The following is a 15,467-nucleotide window of genomic DNA, read 5'->3' on the forward strand; positions in this document are numbered from 1 at the left end:
CCGCTCCAACCATCCCCGCAAACTGCTCAGCTCGCCATTCCGTGGGCTGCCCCAACCGTCCCCGCAAACTGCTCAGCTCCGTGGCTCCGCTCCGCTTGCTGTTCCGAGGGCCGCTCCAACCATCCCACAAACTGCTCCGCTCTGCCAGCCACTCCTCCAGTCGTCCCCGCAAACTGCTCCGCCAACTGCTTAGCAATATAGCTTCAGGCTCCCCCACTAGTTAACACAGCACTCAGTGATCTCAGCTCTTAATAACTTAAACTCTTTTGTGATTTCAGCTCTTAGTGATTTCAGCGTGTAGTAGGGGAGCCCCAGTGCTGGTGCACCCTTGGCTCAAAGTGAATTCAGCTCAGCAGCCTATAACTAGATTCCTAATAAACTCAAAGTCAGCTCTGACATTCAACAGTGGAGAGAAGAGGAGGTGCAATTGGTGTTGCAGGCTCACAAAGGAGACCCACACTACAAATACTTACCCCCAACCTCTCTCTATTCACTGGGTTTTGGAACCCTTGTCTAGCGAGTGCTACTTAGGTGATGGTGAGACCCTCTGTCATAAAACAGTTTCATTGTCCTTGATTCACATAATCAGGGTAACAACACTTTATTCCTCCTGCCCCAATAACAGAGAAACTGGGGATCCCACAGCAGCCAAAGTGACCATTTTGGGCTGCCGTGGGCTCATGCTAGGTGGGGTGGGTGTGCCTATGCAAACAAGTTCAGTCCCTGAAGTTATTTTCCACACTAGCCATAATTCACCACCAGATGTAAGGGTAGAGCTCATCCTGACTCTGCTTACACATGGGAGAGACACAAAAGAAGGTAAACTCTGTGAAGGGATGCACAGTCTAACTGAATCCATTCCACTATTCCAGCACCTGGAAGCTTTGCTCAGCCTGTTGAGAGAGAGAAGGATTAACTGCTAAGGCAATGGCACTATTTTAACTCCCTACTGTGGGGAGCTAATGCAGAGGCTTCTGTGGTTTGACCAGTGTGCTTCTATTCCTGGGATGCCCAACTGACTCATCTGTATTGTGGCTGCTTCTGTGGCACTGCAGGGAATGCCCTACAGCCATGTCTAGCGAGTTTAGTTGGTTAGTTACAGAGAATTTGCAGGGGAAGGACAGCCTGGGCACTGGACATTGTTGTGTAGAGATGCCCTGAATGTCTGCATGGGAGCACTATATAGGATTGTGTATTTATCAGAAGCACTCAGCTTGCTTCTGTTTAGACCCCCGCAATTGTTTAAAATGACTGTTACTCATTTACTGACTGCAGCTTCCAGCTACACCCATCTGCCAACTTTAGGGTGACTGTATTTCCCTATGCTGAATACGGGAGACGTGGTAAAGTTACTCGTATTCAAGCTAGTTCAACGGCAATCAATGAAAACTGCAGTACAAATGTTCAAATTAACATCAAGTTGACTAAGCTCCTGTTAAAAAGAAATACTGCGTAGTTGGATTCTTTTTATTTACCTTCTTATATTTAAGGCTTTAGGGTTCACGTAGGGAGAGATGACACACACACACTCCTGTACACCTCTCTCACACAGGGGGGTGACCAAGCAACCCAACCCTCCCTGCCCGGCACTCTCCGCCCTCCCTGCCAGGGTGGTACATGCAGGGCTCAGCTCCTCCTGGCCAGCGCGCTGGGCCAGAGGGTCTTGGGCTTTTCCAGGGCGCTGGCCCAGCCAGAGGCAGTCGGGGAAGGAAGGAGCCTGCCAGCCAGGCTGTTGGTGAGCTGAGCACTCTGACCGGGGGCTGGTTCTCCGCACAGTGCTGGGAGTGGGACGCGCCCCACCGGGGGGGGGGATATGGAGGAGCAGTGGGGCTGGAGGAGGTGAAGAGGGAGAGGACAGGGGAGCGAGAATATGTAAAGGACCAGTGGGTGGGCAGCAGAGGCGACACATAACCAGATGCCACCCGGTGCCTGCCCACACTCACCAGCCACCGCAGCTCGCAGCCAATGCCAGCCGGAAACAGGACAGGGGATGGGGCCCTGCTGGCCAAGAGCCGGCACGCAGCAGGGACTGCGCTGATGGACCAGCAGGGTGAGTGCCCGGCCCCGTGCGCTGCAGCTTTGCCCTGCCACAAGGCTTGCACACCCACACCCACCATTGGCCACTGGACCCCTCCATTCACCGCTGGTGGGCGGGTGGCTGGCGAGCAGGGATCTGGTCAGCAGAAGGACCTGCCAGTACTGATGGCGGGAGACAGAAAATATGGGACAATTTGCCCGTTTTTAAGAAAAAGTAAGGACACCTGCAGGAGGGCTTAAATACGGGACTATCCCTTTAAAAACAGGACATCTGGTCACCCTAGTCAACTTTGAAACTAAAAAGAAGTGGAGTTCTCAGAAATGTGAGTCCCGGGCGAATGGCTGGCCATGACAAATGGACTGATTTTTCTCTTTTCTTTATAACGTATTACCCACTTTGCTCTTTTTCCTTTGTCCAATAAACTTCCTTTCCCCTAAGGCCTTATACCTAGGAGTCTTTATTGTTAGTATCCTAACCAGTTTCTTGATTCCATGAACAACTGTGTGTACTACCTATTGAAATTGCTCTCTGAGGCAGGGCAACCACCCTTGTGTACATAACCCCAAGAGAGCTGGAGGTGCGGCTTTGAAATCATTCATTACTTGCAGCAGATCCGGTTCTCATTCAAAAGATGACTCCACAAGTCAGGTCAACACCAGGTAACCTGTGAACAGGCTTCTCACATATAGTGGCCAGCACAGCCTAGTAGAATAGGAGCTACAGTGTCATCTCTGCTAAACTGCAAATATAAAGATCAGTCATAATAATTATCATAATAAATAAATAAATAAACCATTAATCCCATTGAAGCAATGTGAAACCAGCGTTGGCATTAAGGCTTTTCTTTGCAAACCTGAATGGTTCACTGCACAGCCCTGTGACAGAAATCTCAGCAAGGCTGTATTGAATATGTAAAGCCATCATAAAACAAAAAAATTAGATGTAATTTCTCATTTGTGACAATGGCAGCATGAGAGCTTCCTGTAAGAGACTCTGAACCAGTCTCCAAACTGCTTTAATAATTTAATAGTTCCATCAAGGACACTAATTTTGAGTTCTTAATAGGGCTGTTAATTATTAAAGCAGCTTGGAAGCTGGTTCAGAGTATTACACATGGAGCTCTCCTGCTGCCACTGTGATAAAGGGCATCATCACTCAGTTGTTGGCTGCCTCTAACAGTAGGCTCAGACACCAGTGCACTTGCTTTGAAAGGTGTTTCTTGTGAACTTTTAGACTGCTGGGAAACATGAATGCTGTTTCCCTTTAACCTAACACGGTGAAGCTACTGTCCAAGATGCACATGCTGATTCCCACATACAGAATCCCCACGTTTGGGATCGTTTGTCTCACTAACATCATGGACAACAACTAAATCCTCATGGAGACAACTCCCTACAGCCTGCTCTGTCTGTTACAGAATCCAAAAGCTAAGCCTAACTCTGCAGAGAGCTCAGTCTGTCAACAGAGCTCAAAATATTGGAGATAATGAGCCTTGCCCCTGTACTTTGCCTCAGGGCTGTTCTTTTCTTTGGAGATTTGTTTGTGCCTCTCAGTTAACAGATTTGTTTAACGTTAATGACTATTTGGGGTGGTGAGAGGTGCTAGAAATCCCCCTTTTGCACAGGATAGCTACAAGCAGCTGCAGCGCAGGTCTCAACACTTGGCCTTACTGCCGTGCCTCAACCCTGTTCTGCTGATCTTCACTTTCCTTGGCTGATTCCAGTATTGCTGACTTCAAGTGCCATGAGTCAGACCCCACAAAAATCATGGTTGTTTTTTTTTAAAGGTGATATTGTGGTTGTTTTGGTCTGACTTTTGATTTTTTTTAACTCCTCCTCCCCATCCCCTTTGTGTCTGTGAGGTGGTGGTGGTGGGGCTATCCATAAGTTACATAAGGGGGTGGGTGGGTGGTTAATTTTGTGTGTTTGTTTCAGTGTTATTACGTGTTACAAGAGGTGGGTGGGGCTCGAAAATAATCAAAAAATGTATTACATAATTTATGGACAGCCCGTGTGTGTGCGTGCCTGTGTCTGTGCGTGCCTGTCTGTGTATGACAACTAGTGTTGACTATTTCCCAGATTTATTGGGTGAGGTGATTTTGGCCTCTGCTGCAGGAACTCTTACCCCACATCTGCCTATCTCCTGCCCAGCAATTAATTCTGCCCCTGCCCCAACCTCCAGATCAGTCCTGCCCCCTGGAGCCCATCAGTTCAGCCCCTGCCCCCAATCAGCCCAGCCCCCGCCCCAGCCTCACCTCTGCTCCTGCTATGGTTCTGCACCCCCACTCCCAGGCCTGGGGGTGCAGTGGGGTTTGCTCTCCCTTTCCTGGCTGGGGGCAGCTCCATGGGCTCTTCGCCCCCCCTCCTGCTCAGGGCCGGTGTTGCAGTGAGGGAAGCGGGAGGAGGCAGCAGAGCTGCCCTGAGGGCTGGGCTCTTTCCGCCTTCCCCTCCTGTGAGAATGGCTTTGGGTTGCTGTGGAGAGGGAGCTGCTAGCTCTTCCTGTAGCAGCTCTGATTGGTCACTCAGCCCAAGGAGGCGGGCAGGTAGGGAAGACAGCCAATCAGAGGGCTATTTCCCTCAGCCCAGGCAAGGTTTAAATTCACCGGATGGTGGGAAATTTTCCCCTCATGCCCATTGGGCTCCACCTCAGCACCAGTCCTGTCCCATGTGGCAACACTGCGGGCTGGTTCGGTCCTTAGCTGTGCTCTTAACCCTGCCAGCAAGAGGCCTGCGGTGGAGAGCACAGGTTCAGCCGTGCCCCTTGAGGGGCTCAGCAGGAACATTGTGCCTAGCGACACCCCCACAGGGAGGCCTGACTGAGCTAGACAACGACATGGGGCTTGGGGCTTAATCCCCACTTGCTACCTGCACCAGCAATACTGCAGTCAAGTGCCACCGAGCCTTGTAAGGACAAGTCATCCCTCTTACAGCCACCTCAGGGGTGTGACTCCCACTGTTTGAGTCACAGGGGTTCTTTTACAAACCCTTGGGGACACCATGATTGAGACCATGCAAAATCACAATTATTAACCATGGATTACACTTTATCACACCACTGATGGACACACACACACCCCTCTGTGTTGTTTATCACGGACAGGAAATTCCCCACATTCCATTGTCTCATTATGTATCCTATTTTCCTTTCTTATCCAGTTTGCACATGTTTTCCAAGGTTCTTGGACATCTATACCAAAATGTTTATAGAAAACTGCAACAATTATAGTTATCGATTAATTTTAGCAAACCTCAACTACACGCTATCTTGTCCTTGATGATTTTCACATGTACCAAGAAGAAAAAGCCTAATCACAGTTTAATACATTTCTAGTGCAAAGCATGATAGGAGGGTATTTCATTTAGCTTAAATAGAGGGCCTTTAAAAATACATAATATTTGCTACATAATATAAACTATATAATACTAATAACTAACACTGACAGGAGTCAAATGACTGAATCCTCATGCAACATCCTGAACTGCTCCATGCCATTGGCAGACCTGAGCAGCTTGCAAAGTTCACACATAGCTTATGTTTTGGCTCTTTAACTTATGCCCCTTTTTAATATGAAACAGGCACATGTAGGAAAACTCTAACAGAACACCATGAAGTGAAGGTAGAATGTTCGTATGGGTTTGACTGATCCTCATTCATGCATGGTCTAGTTACGTAGGAGCTAGGTGCTTGCTTCAGTTTTCACAGGTTTAGATACTTCTGACCATGGACTATCACATTTTAATTGTTTTTAGGGCAACAGTATAGAGAAGAGTTTGGCAAAGTGAACATCCTAAAGAAAGTGCCAGCACTGAAGGATGGAGTCTTCACCTTAGCAGAGAGGTAAGAATTCAATCCCCAAATTCCATTACTCACCATACTTATGAGGGGATAAGGTGATTAAATTCAGGGGTTGGGAAGTGTCATTCCCTATGGCTGACAAAAGAAAATTGCAGAATTTGCCATATACATTTATGGATTAGATAGATCAATGATCTGCTTTGGTATCTCAGCTCCTATGTTCCTGCAAAGAAAGGAGATGGTAAGGACTTGACTCACATGCAGTGTTATCATTTAGGTGTTTAAAGCTGGAAATGGGCGATGGGATGGATCACTTGATGATTACCTGTTCTGTTCATTCCCTCCGAAGCACCTGGCATTGGCCACTGTCGGATGACAGGATACTGGGCTAGATGGACATTTGGTCTAACCCAGTATGGCCGTTCTTATGTTCTTAAATCTATGCACATATTTCAAACATATGATATGGTTCAGACTTGGAGCTGATACTCAGAAGGGTCCTCTTTGGTTAGGTGTATTTGAAATTGTGGAGTAGTCATTCTAGATTAATTGATTCTTGTTATTCATGGGGAACCAAGGATTTTCTAGTATGGGCTGGAGCAGGACAATACAGTGTTTGTCTCATGTGCCTCTCTGCTGGCTCTGAAGGGGTTAATTTAATTGACACTCATGCTTGGGCCATGGGTATCCACTGAAAATGTTTTGCAATGACCTTTTTACATTTGAAACCTCTTTACAATGAAAGGGACACTGCCAAGATAAAAATCATACACAAAGATTTAAAATTCTTACCTTTTAACATCTCAGGTTATTGTAATAAAAAATCTCATTTACTTTGTTTGCTTTTCTGCATTTGTTAGCTTCCATGATGAAAACATACTATTGTTATTATGTATTATTTGTGTGACCATAGCACCTAGGGCCTTAGGCATGGGTTTTGCCATCTAGTTCTCATGTGCATGCACTATACAACAAAGTCTTGGGTTACGAACACTGCAGAGGAATGCTTAAAGCTAAACAAACAAACAAAAACTTTTACTCTGAAATACAAAATCATGGCAACATTTCTGTTTATGTTAGTCACTCAGATACTACAGTGACAAAGGCCATATAAGCATCAGACAGATAAAACCTTGTTTTTATTTTACAAAATGACCTGTCTGCATCCTTTGAAGAGCCCTAGCTCAGCAGGCTAACACTGTCATAATGCTAAAATAGTTCAGTGATATCTGTCTCAGAATGGCATGGGCTGCTTGTATTTTCTTTCTTTACTTTTGTCAGTATAGGTTTTTCTATGGCACTCACTCCCCACCACAATAGCTGACCATAAGCCATTGCAAATTACCAAGATTTTTAACCAGCTGATTTCTCCTGCCTGCTAGAGATGACACAAACACTGGACTGCAAGCTGCAACAAACACCAAGGGCCTGATCCTGCAAGCTCTCTGTGCAAGGAATTCCCTTGACCTCACTAGGAGCTCTGGGAGGGGAGACCTTGCAGGACAGGGCCTTTATGAAGATGATTGGAGGAGGGTGCCACTTAAAGAGAGTTTCTTTTGGTACACAAACCCCTTGAAAATCTTCATTGATGAGAGAGGCATCAGAAGAGTTACAGCTGCTAACGGGTTTTTAGCAAACTATTGTCTACAGATTATTATTAGTGTTAGTAGTAGTAATAGTAGTGTTACTGGAGCACCTAGGAGCACTAGTCATAGACCAGGACTCCATTGTGCTAGGCACTGTACAAACACTGGTTTCATCTTGAGGCTTAATTTTCCTACAGGTTAAAGTTCTGAAAGGAGCCTAGAACAGTTAGGTGCCCAGCCCAGCTTTGATTGACTTTCAGTGGGAATTGAGTGGCTACCTCCATTAGGCTCCTTTGAAAATCCCAGCCCCAACACTTTTTAGTGGAAGCAACATTAGGCAAGAGGGAGGAGAGATTGTTGCAGCTCAATATATTCTTTCACCTTATCTGCCCCATGGTTTGTCTCCCATTAATTTCTGGACAGCACTGCAATTCTTCTGTATCTGAGCCGGAAGTACAACACCCCTGATCACTGGTACCCGTCCGACACACAGAAACGGGCCCGGGTAGATGAATACCTGTCATGGCATCATACCAACATCCGGAGTAATGCTGGCAAGGCCTTGTGGATCAAGGTAAGAAGATTAAATGCTAAAAGCTCAGAATACTAGTATTTCCTCACTGGACATGGGACATTTAAACAGCTCCTAGACAAAGCAAGTTTGTCTCCCCAAAATAGCACACTTGGCCCCATACCCAGCTGAGAAGAAACCTCACATAGGCAATTGTTGCCTTAGTATTTGGATGTGGGAAGGAAGGCTTTGGTAATAATTTTCCCTTAAAAATATCAGTCTAACACAGAAGGTCTGAACCTCGTCAGGGAAGCACAGATCTTCAGAAAGTGAAGCTGCTTCAATACAGGCTGTACAAGCCCACCCAGACCCGGTACCCTAGGTGATTATTCAGGTGGCTAGTCCCTGCTGAAGCCTGTGCTGCTGCCCCTTCACTGCTAGATTAAAGCTAGCTCAGGAATGTCTACTCAAATCGCATCACACCCTTTGGTTTTAGTATAGACATAGCCAAAGAGAGAGCTTGGAGATGTGAATAGGACCTGGGTTCCTTTTGCTTCTCTTGTGCATGCTCTTCTATACAAAGCTGAAAGGCTTGTATTCTTTAACCACAGCTCCCCTGCAGACCCACCAATTATGAAATCTGTAGGGGACTGTCTGCTTCCAGCACACACAGATGCTACTCCAAAATGGGAACAAGAATAGAAATAATGGGGATACACTCTGAGCGGAGAGTTGCCAGTAAACATGTAATAACTTCATCTTGCTTGTTGTAACTTTACCCTTGTCAGTAATTGACTAAACACCTTGGGGCTTGTTTAGCTTCCTGTTCTGTTGACATTAGAGTACAGTTGGCTAAACTCCACAAAGAAGAAACACAAATATGAGTCACATATGCAACATACAATTGCTTCCAATCTCTGCAACCTGCTCTCACAAGGCTTCAAAGAAAATTAAAAGTGGAAGTTAAATCCTACTGAGGAAAATAGAAAGGAGCATAAACTCTGGCAAGTGAAGTGTAAAAATATAATTAGGAAGGCCAAAAAAAAATGTGAAGAACAGCTAGCCAAAGACTCAAAAAGTAATAGCAAAAACATTTTAAGTACATCAGAAGCAGGAAGCCTGCTAAACAACCAGTGGGGCCCCTGGACAATCGAGATGCTAAAGGAGCACTCAAGGATGATAAGGCCATTGCAGAGAAACTAAATGAATTCTTTGCATCTGTCTTCATGGCTGAGGATATGAGGGAGATTCCCAAACCTGAGCCATTCTTTTTAGGTGACAAGTCAGAGGAACTGTCCCATATTGAAGTGTCATTAAAGGAGGTTTTGGAACAAATTGATAAATTAACCAGTAATAAGTCACCAGGACCAGCTGGTATTCACCCAAGAGTTCTGAAGGAACTCTAATGTGAAATTGCAGAACTACTAACTGTGGTTTGTAACCTATCATTTAAATCAGCTTCTGTACCAAATGACTGGAGGATGGCTAATGTGACATCAATTTTTAAAAAGGGCTCCAGAGTTGATGCTGGCAATTACAGGCCGGTAAACCTGACTTCAGGACCAGGCAAACTGGTTGAAACTATAGTAAAGAACAGAATTGTCAGATACATAGATGAACATAATTTGTTAGGGAAGAGTCAACATGTTTTTTGTAAGTCATGCCTCACCAATCTACTAGAATTCTTTCAGGGGGTCAACAAGCATGTGAACAAGGGGGATACAATGGATATAGTGTACTTAGATTTTCAGAAAGCCTTTGACAAGGTCCCTCACCAAAGTCTCTTAAGCAAAGTAAGCTGTGATGGGATAAGAGGGAAGGTCCTCTCATGGATCGGTAGCTGGTTAAAAGATAGGAAACAAATGGTAGGAATAAATGGTCAGGTTTCAGAATGGAGAGAGGAAAATAGTGGTGTCCCCCAGGGGTCTGTGCTGGGGGCCAGTCCTATTCAACATATTCATAAATTATCTGGAAAAAGGCATAAACAGTGAGGTGGCAACATTTGCAGATGATACAAAACTACTCAAGATAGTAAAGTCCAAAGCAGATTTCGAAGAGCTACAAAGGGATCTCACAAAACTGGGTGACTGGGCAACAAAATGGCAGATGAAATTCAATGTTGATAAATGCAAAGTAATGCACATTGGAAAACATAATCCAACTATACACATAAAATATAAATTAGCTGTTACCACTCAAGAAAGAGATCTTGGAGTCATTGTGGATAGTTCTCTGAAAACATCCACTCCATGTGCAGTGGCAGTCAAAAAAGCTAACAGAATGTTGTGCGTCATTAAGGAAGGGATAGATAATAAGATAGAAAATATTATATGACCTCTATATAAATCCATGGTACCCCCACATTTTGAATACTGCGTACAGATGTGGTCGCCCCATCTCAAAAAAGATATATTGGAATTGGAAAAGGTTCAGAAAAGGGCAACAAAATTGATTAGGGGGTATGGAACAGCTTCCGATTTAGGAGCGATTAATAAGATTGGGACTTGTCATCTTGGAAAAGAGATGATTAAGGGGGGTTATGATAGAGGTCTATAAAATCATGTCTGGTGTGGAAAGAGTAAATAAGGAAGTGTTATTTACTCCTTCTCATAACACAAGAATTAGAGGTCACCAAATGAAATTAATAGGCAGCAGGTTTAAAACAAACAAAAAGACATATTTCTTCACACAATGCACAGTCAACCTGTGGAACTCTTTGCCAGAGGATGTTGTGAAGGCCAAGACTATAACAGGCTTCAAAAAAGAACTAGATAAATTCATGGAGGATAGATCCATCAGTGGCTATTAGCCAGGAAGGGCAGGGATGGTGTCCCTAGCCTCTGTTTGCCAGAGACTGGGAATGGGCAACGGGATGGATCATTCAATGATTCCTTGTTCTGTTCATTCCCTCTGGGGCACCTGGCATTGGCCACAGTTGGAAGACAGGATACTGGGCTAGATGGAGCTTTGGTCTGACCCAGTATGGCCATTCTTATGTGTTTATGTTCTAATCCAACTTAATTTCACTGCTGATTAGATAACCCTGGTCCAGGAAGTATCCGCTGGATCACTGGAGGTAGGAAAGGATATAAAACCACTCTGTAGCACAGGGCACTAACTAGGATATGGGAGAAGTCATACTGTCCCTAGAATGGGAAAAGGAGGAAGATGCTGTCCCAAGCCACTACACAGAAATGCTATGATTCACCATTGGAACATCTGACCTATGAATGTAAGGGATTATCTATACCAGAAGTCTTTAAATCAAGACTGGATGTCTTTCTAAAAGATATGCTATAGCTCAAACAGAAGTTATGGGCTTGATGGAGAAATTACAGGATGAGGTTTACTGGCCTGTGGTATGCAGGAGAACCAACTAGATGATCTTAATGGTTCCTTCTGGCCTGAAAGATCTATGGCACGTCCAGTTCTGAATAAACTATGCTGAACAGGGGCTGAGCTCCATCATTGCTTCTGAACCAAGTAATAAAACTTCTTCCTGATTCACTTGATGATCCCTGGAAAATAAATGCAGGATTTGTATCTTTTTTATTAATAATATCAAATTAAAACCATATGACTGTTGTGTCCCTTGCCATGGAGAAGAGCCAGACCTTGGGGTGTAGTAAACACAGAGGGGATTCTTTATTCAGGATGCCGGACTTACAAAGACCTTGTAGCAAAGTTCGATTCTAACTGGGAATGTAAGTAATCATTAGAACAGGATACCAAGGAATGTGTACATTCTCCATCAGTTGGAGTCTTTCAATCAAGACTGGATGTCTTTCCAAAACAAAAATGCTGTAGTTCAGCCACAAGTTATCTTTATGCAGGAATCACTGGGTGAAGTTCTATGGCAAAGGTAACACTAGATGATCATAATGGTCCCTTCTGGCCTTGAAATCTATGAATATATAGCCCACATGCTAAGGGATACTGCATGTGCTTCATATTGTTGCCACATAGAATCTGCTTAAATCCTGGCCTGGGTTAAGCAATCATGGAATGAATTGCTGTGTATGCTAATGATTAGGAGACATTTGCTCCCAGTTTTACCTGTGATCAGAGCTCTGCTTTCCTGTCACGGTGCCTGGTATGTGGCTACAACAGAAAGAGTCAATCTCAGGTCAGACTGTCAGAAAACAGGGCCAATACCCCAAACTGGTGGTATATTCTATAATTAGATTTCACCAAACCAGTAACAAATGTGCACTCCTGGACTACTGAATTAGTCTAACCATGGAGCCGTGAACAGTCCCCTTAAGCTCTCCAGCCCCTTTTTACCACCCAGATAAACTGGATTTTATGATGAAAGTTTATTAAAACCAGAAATCACCAAAGCCAATTTCTCTAGTAAACTAACCTAATATTTATTAGCTAAGAAAAAGAAATGATCGTTACTGGGAGGTTAAAGCAGATAAAATACATAACAGGTGAATCAAAGTTTGTAAGTCCAAAGTGATAGCAGAGATGGTGTATTTGCTTAGTTCTCCATAATCTCTTAGGGCTGCCCAAAATGGCTTTGGGGACCTCTGTCTTGTATTTGGAATGCTCCCTAACAGCATCCAAATAGATCAGAGATGCAGAATCATTCCCAGGTTCCCTTTTTATAGTTGAAAAGTCTGGCAAGAGGTTACATCACTGCAGGGGCTCTTGTTTTGTCGATTAAATGCAGACCAAGTTTGTAGATCTTCCATTGTCTTACATAATGACCTATACTTTGAAGTTAACAACCTTCTCATTTAAAGTTTAAGGCTTCAACCCCAGTTGATGGGCCATTCAATTATAGAGACATCCTAATACATTTAGTTATAGGCATCCAGACAATTTCATTAGTTTTCATGAACAATGTGACATCAAGCCAACTCTTATCCTAACACATCTTTGATCTAAGGCAGGGGTTCTCAAACTTCATTGCACCACGACCTCCTTCTGACAACAAAAATTACTACATGACCCCTAGTGGGGGGTGGGGGGACCCCAAGCCCCACTGCCCTAGGTGTGAGGAGCCAAAGCCCAAGCCCAGGGGCTGCAACCCCAGGCTGGGGGCCTGTAACCTGAGCCCCATCAGCCAAAGCTGAAGCCCTCAGGCTTCAACCCCGGGCAGTTGGGCTCAGGCTTCAGCTCTGGTGACCCCATTAAAATGGTTCTCCCCATTTGAGAACTGCTGGGCTAAGGTTAATTAAGTACAAAGATAGCAATCACAGGAAACAGGTGAAGACAATAACATAATTTCACTAGCTTTCGTGCATCTAAAGCAAATGTAATTACCAGGTACACATAATGTGATAACATCCATTTTTGTTATTTTCTAACAAGTTGTGACCTGAGCTGGCTAGCTGTCAGCGCCACAGTCCCAAAATAAACAAGAGGGTTAATCAGAAGCCATAGCGGGAGGAAGCTGTGTGGTCTTTGGACACGATTGCTTTGACTGTGAGCATTTTGGAGGGTAAAGGATCAATCAGATGATAAGCATGTCTTTATGTCAATAATTGCTTACAAATGCCAGTTTTCCAGTAAGTGCCCTTTTGATGTGCTTCATGAGCTATCTTATTTATTTTGCCTCTTTTACAGAGTTCTCCTTTTAATAATGTTGACTTGCTGGGATAATTTAGTTGGGAATTGGTCCTGCTTTGAGCAGGGGGTTGGACTAGATGACCTCCTGAGGTCCCTTCCAACCCTGATATTCTATGATTCTATGATTCTATGAAAGCTGAGATCTTGCCACATGTGAATATAGCATCACTTCAAACTGATCCTAGAGTGTAGGACATGATGATCAGTAAACTTAGTGGATCCCATTTGCAAAGGCAAAGGAAATCTAGTGCAAGTACCTCTACGGAGGCTAAGTCTATTCCCTTCTCCCCACATAGGTGCTCATTCCCCTCTTTACAGGCCAGACACTGCCTCCAGAGAAGCTGCAGGAGGTTATGGATGAGCTGGCTATTTCTCTGAAGCAGTTTGAGGAGAAATTCCTTCAGGACAAGCCGTTCATCGTGGGCAGTGAGATCTCCCTGGCAGACCTAATGGCTATTGTGGAGCTCATGCAGGTGAGTAGTGGATTGTAATCATGAAGACTCAGCACAAGGAAAAGCTGGTATTGTCTAACTACCTGGGAATGAGCAGCATGTGGTACTATTTCCCTAGAGCAGGGTTGCAGATCTAATTCAGCAGAGGGAGAGATTCCCATATTAGAATATTCTCCTCCAGACCTACCTATACTTCCCCACACTGGACCCACAAGATACCAACTTGAAACTCCTCCAGTAGCAAAGCTGTGGGGAGCTTTTTTTTTTAAATCAAATTAAGTGGATCATACTTAGATTGGTTGCTCGGTCCTAGGCCATCAGAGCCGGGATCCTGCAGAGCAAGAGCATTTCCCGCTCCTAATTCCATGTCCCAGTGGCTAACAAATAGCAGTGCTGCATCTCTGCAGTGAAGCATTTCGGAGGGTGGGACAGGCAGAAAGTAGAGGGGAAGCGCCAACTAAAACCTCAGCTTAAGTTACAACAGTGGTGGTGGTCTCATAAGTTGCTATCTGGTTTAGCATTCCTCACTACTGTACAAATAGCAATTAGGCAATATCAGCAGCCACCAATGGAATCTCTAGCCCCATCTCTTTAATACTGTAGCTGAGCATTACTCACAATAAGTGCTAGCCACATCGTGTGTCATCATCGAGTAAAATTGGCCACTTTTGTCAGGAGTGGATTTGGGACTATTAAAACACACGAAGAAATACAGTCCAGTTGAGTTTTTTTCCAGATGCATAGGTAGACTAGGAGATCTCCCAACCTTTCTGATGCTCTTCCATGAGTTCTCACACACACACACACACACACACACACACACACACACACACGCTTACGGTGGCTTCCCTTGTGGAAGCTTCAGCATGTCTCACTGCAGTTGTGTCTCTCTATGCAGCCCATTGGAGTAGGTTGTGACATCTTTGAAGACAGACCCAAGCTGTCAGAATGGCGCAACCGGGTGGAGGAAGCTGTGGGGAAGGAGCTCTTCCAGGAAGCACACGAGCTTATTCTGAATATCAAGGAACTCAGCAACATCCAAATTGACCCACAGCTGAAAGAGCATCTGGCGCCTGTGCTAAGGAAAATGATGAAATGAGTTAACGTTCTGTTACCATTTGATCAGCATCTTTCCACCATCTTGCTCTCCCAACCCCCTCTCCAGCACCATGAGTAAGTGCCCTTCATAAGGAGGAAAGAATACTGCAGTACTTTCCATGTGGAAAATGCAGCCCTCCCTTAGTCCATTGTAGTCCATTGTCCTCAGGGACAGAAGCTGGGGAAATCTTAGAATCTGAAGCTGTAAATTCACAGGAAGCATCTGAGAACAAATAAACGGGCAGCAAATCTTCTGGGGGCACGGGCTTTGTGACTTTTTTGTTGTCATATTTACTTTTAGGTGATCTGTAGCAATAACACATAAACCTTCTGGAACTGCAGCAAAATTAAGGAGGCAGTGATGAGAAAACTATACAAAGACTTTGGATTCTGCTGAAAACACCCAATTG

The 15,467-nt window shown here is 44.6% G+C and overlaps 1 protein-coding gene across 2 annotated transcripts in view; it reads left to right on the forward strand.

Annotated features, from left to right (window-relative positions):
- Positions 1–15,066, forward strand: part of LOC112103639 (glutathione S-transferase theta-1-like) — a 19,868-nt gene extending 4,802 nt beyond the window's left edge. For both annotated transcript variants that reach the window (XM_024195524.2, XM_024195525.2), the window contains 4 exons: positions 5,788–5,875; positions 7,843–7,993; positions 13,804–13,980; positions 14,858–15,066. In XM_024195524.2, the coding sequence (XP_024051292.1) occupies positions 5,788–5,875; positions 7,843–7,993; positions 13,804–13,980; positions 14,858–15,058 (617 nt within the window). In that variant the 3' untranslated portion in view covers positions 15,059–15,066. The remainder of the gene's footprint in view (positions 1–5,787; positions 5,876–7,842; positions 7,994–13,803; positions 13,981–14,857) is intronic.
- Positions 15,067–15,467: the final 401 nt, after the last annotated feature.

The sequence above is a fragment of the Terrapene carolina genome, unplaced genomic scaffold, assembly GCF_002925995.2.
Source record: "Terrapene carolina triunguis isolate 2854851 unplaced genomic scaffold, T_m_triunguis-2.0 Scaffold790, whole genome shotgun sequence".
Lineage (NCBI taxonomy): Eukaryota > Metazoa > Chordata > Testudines > Emydidae > Terrapene > Terrapene triunguis.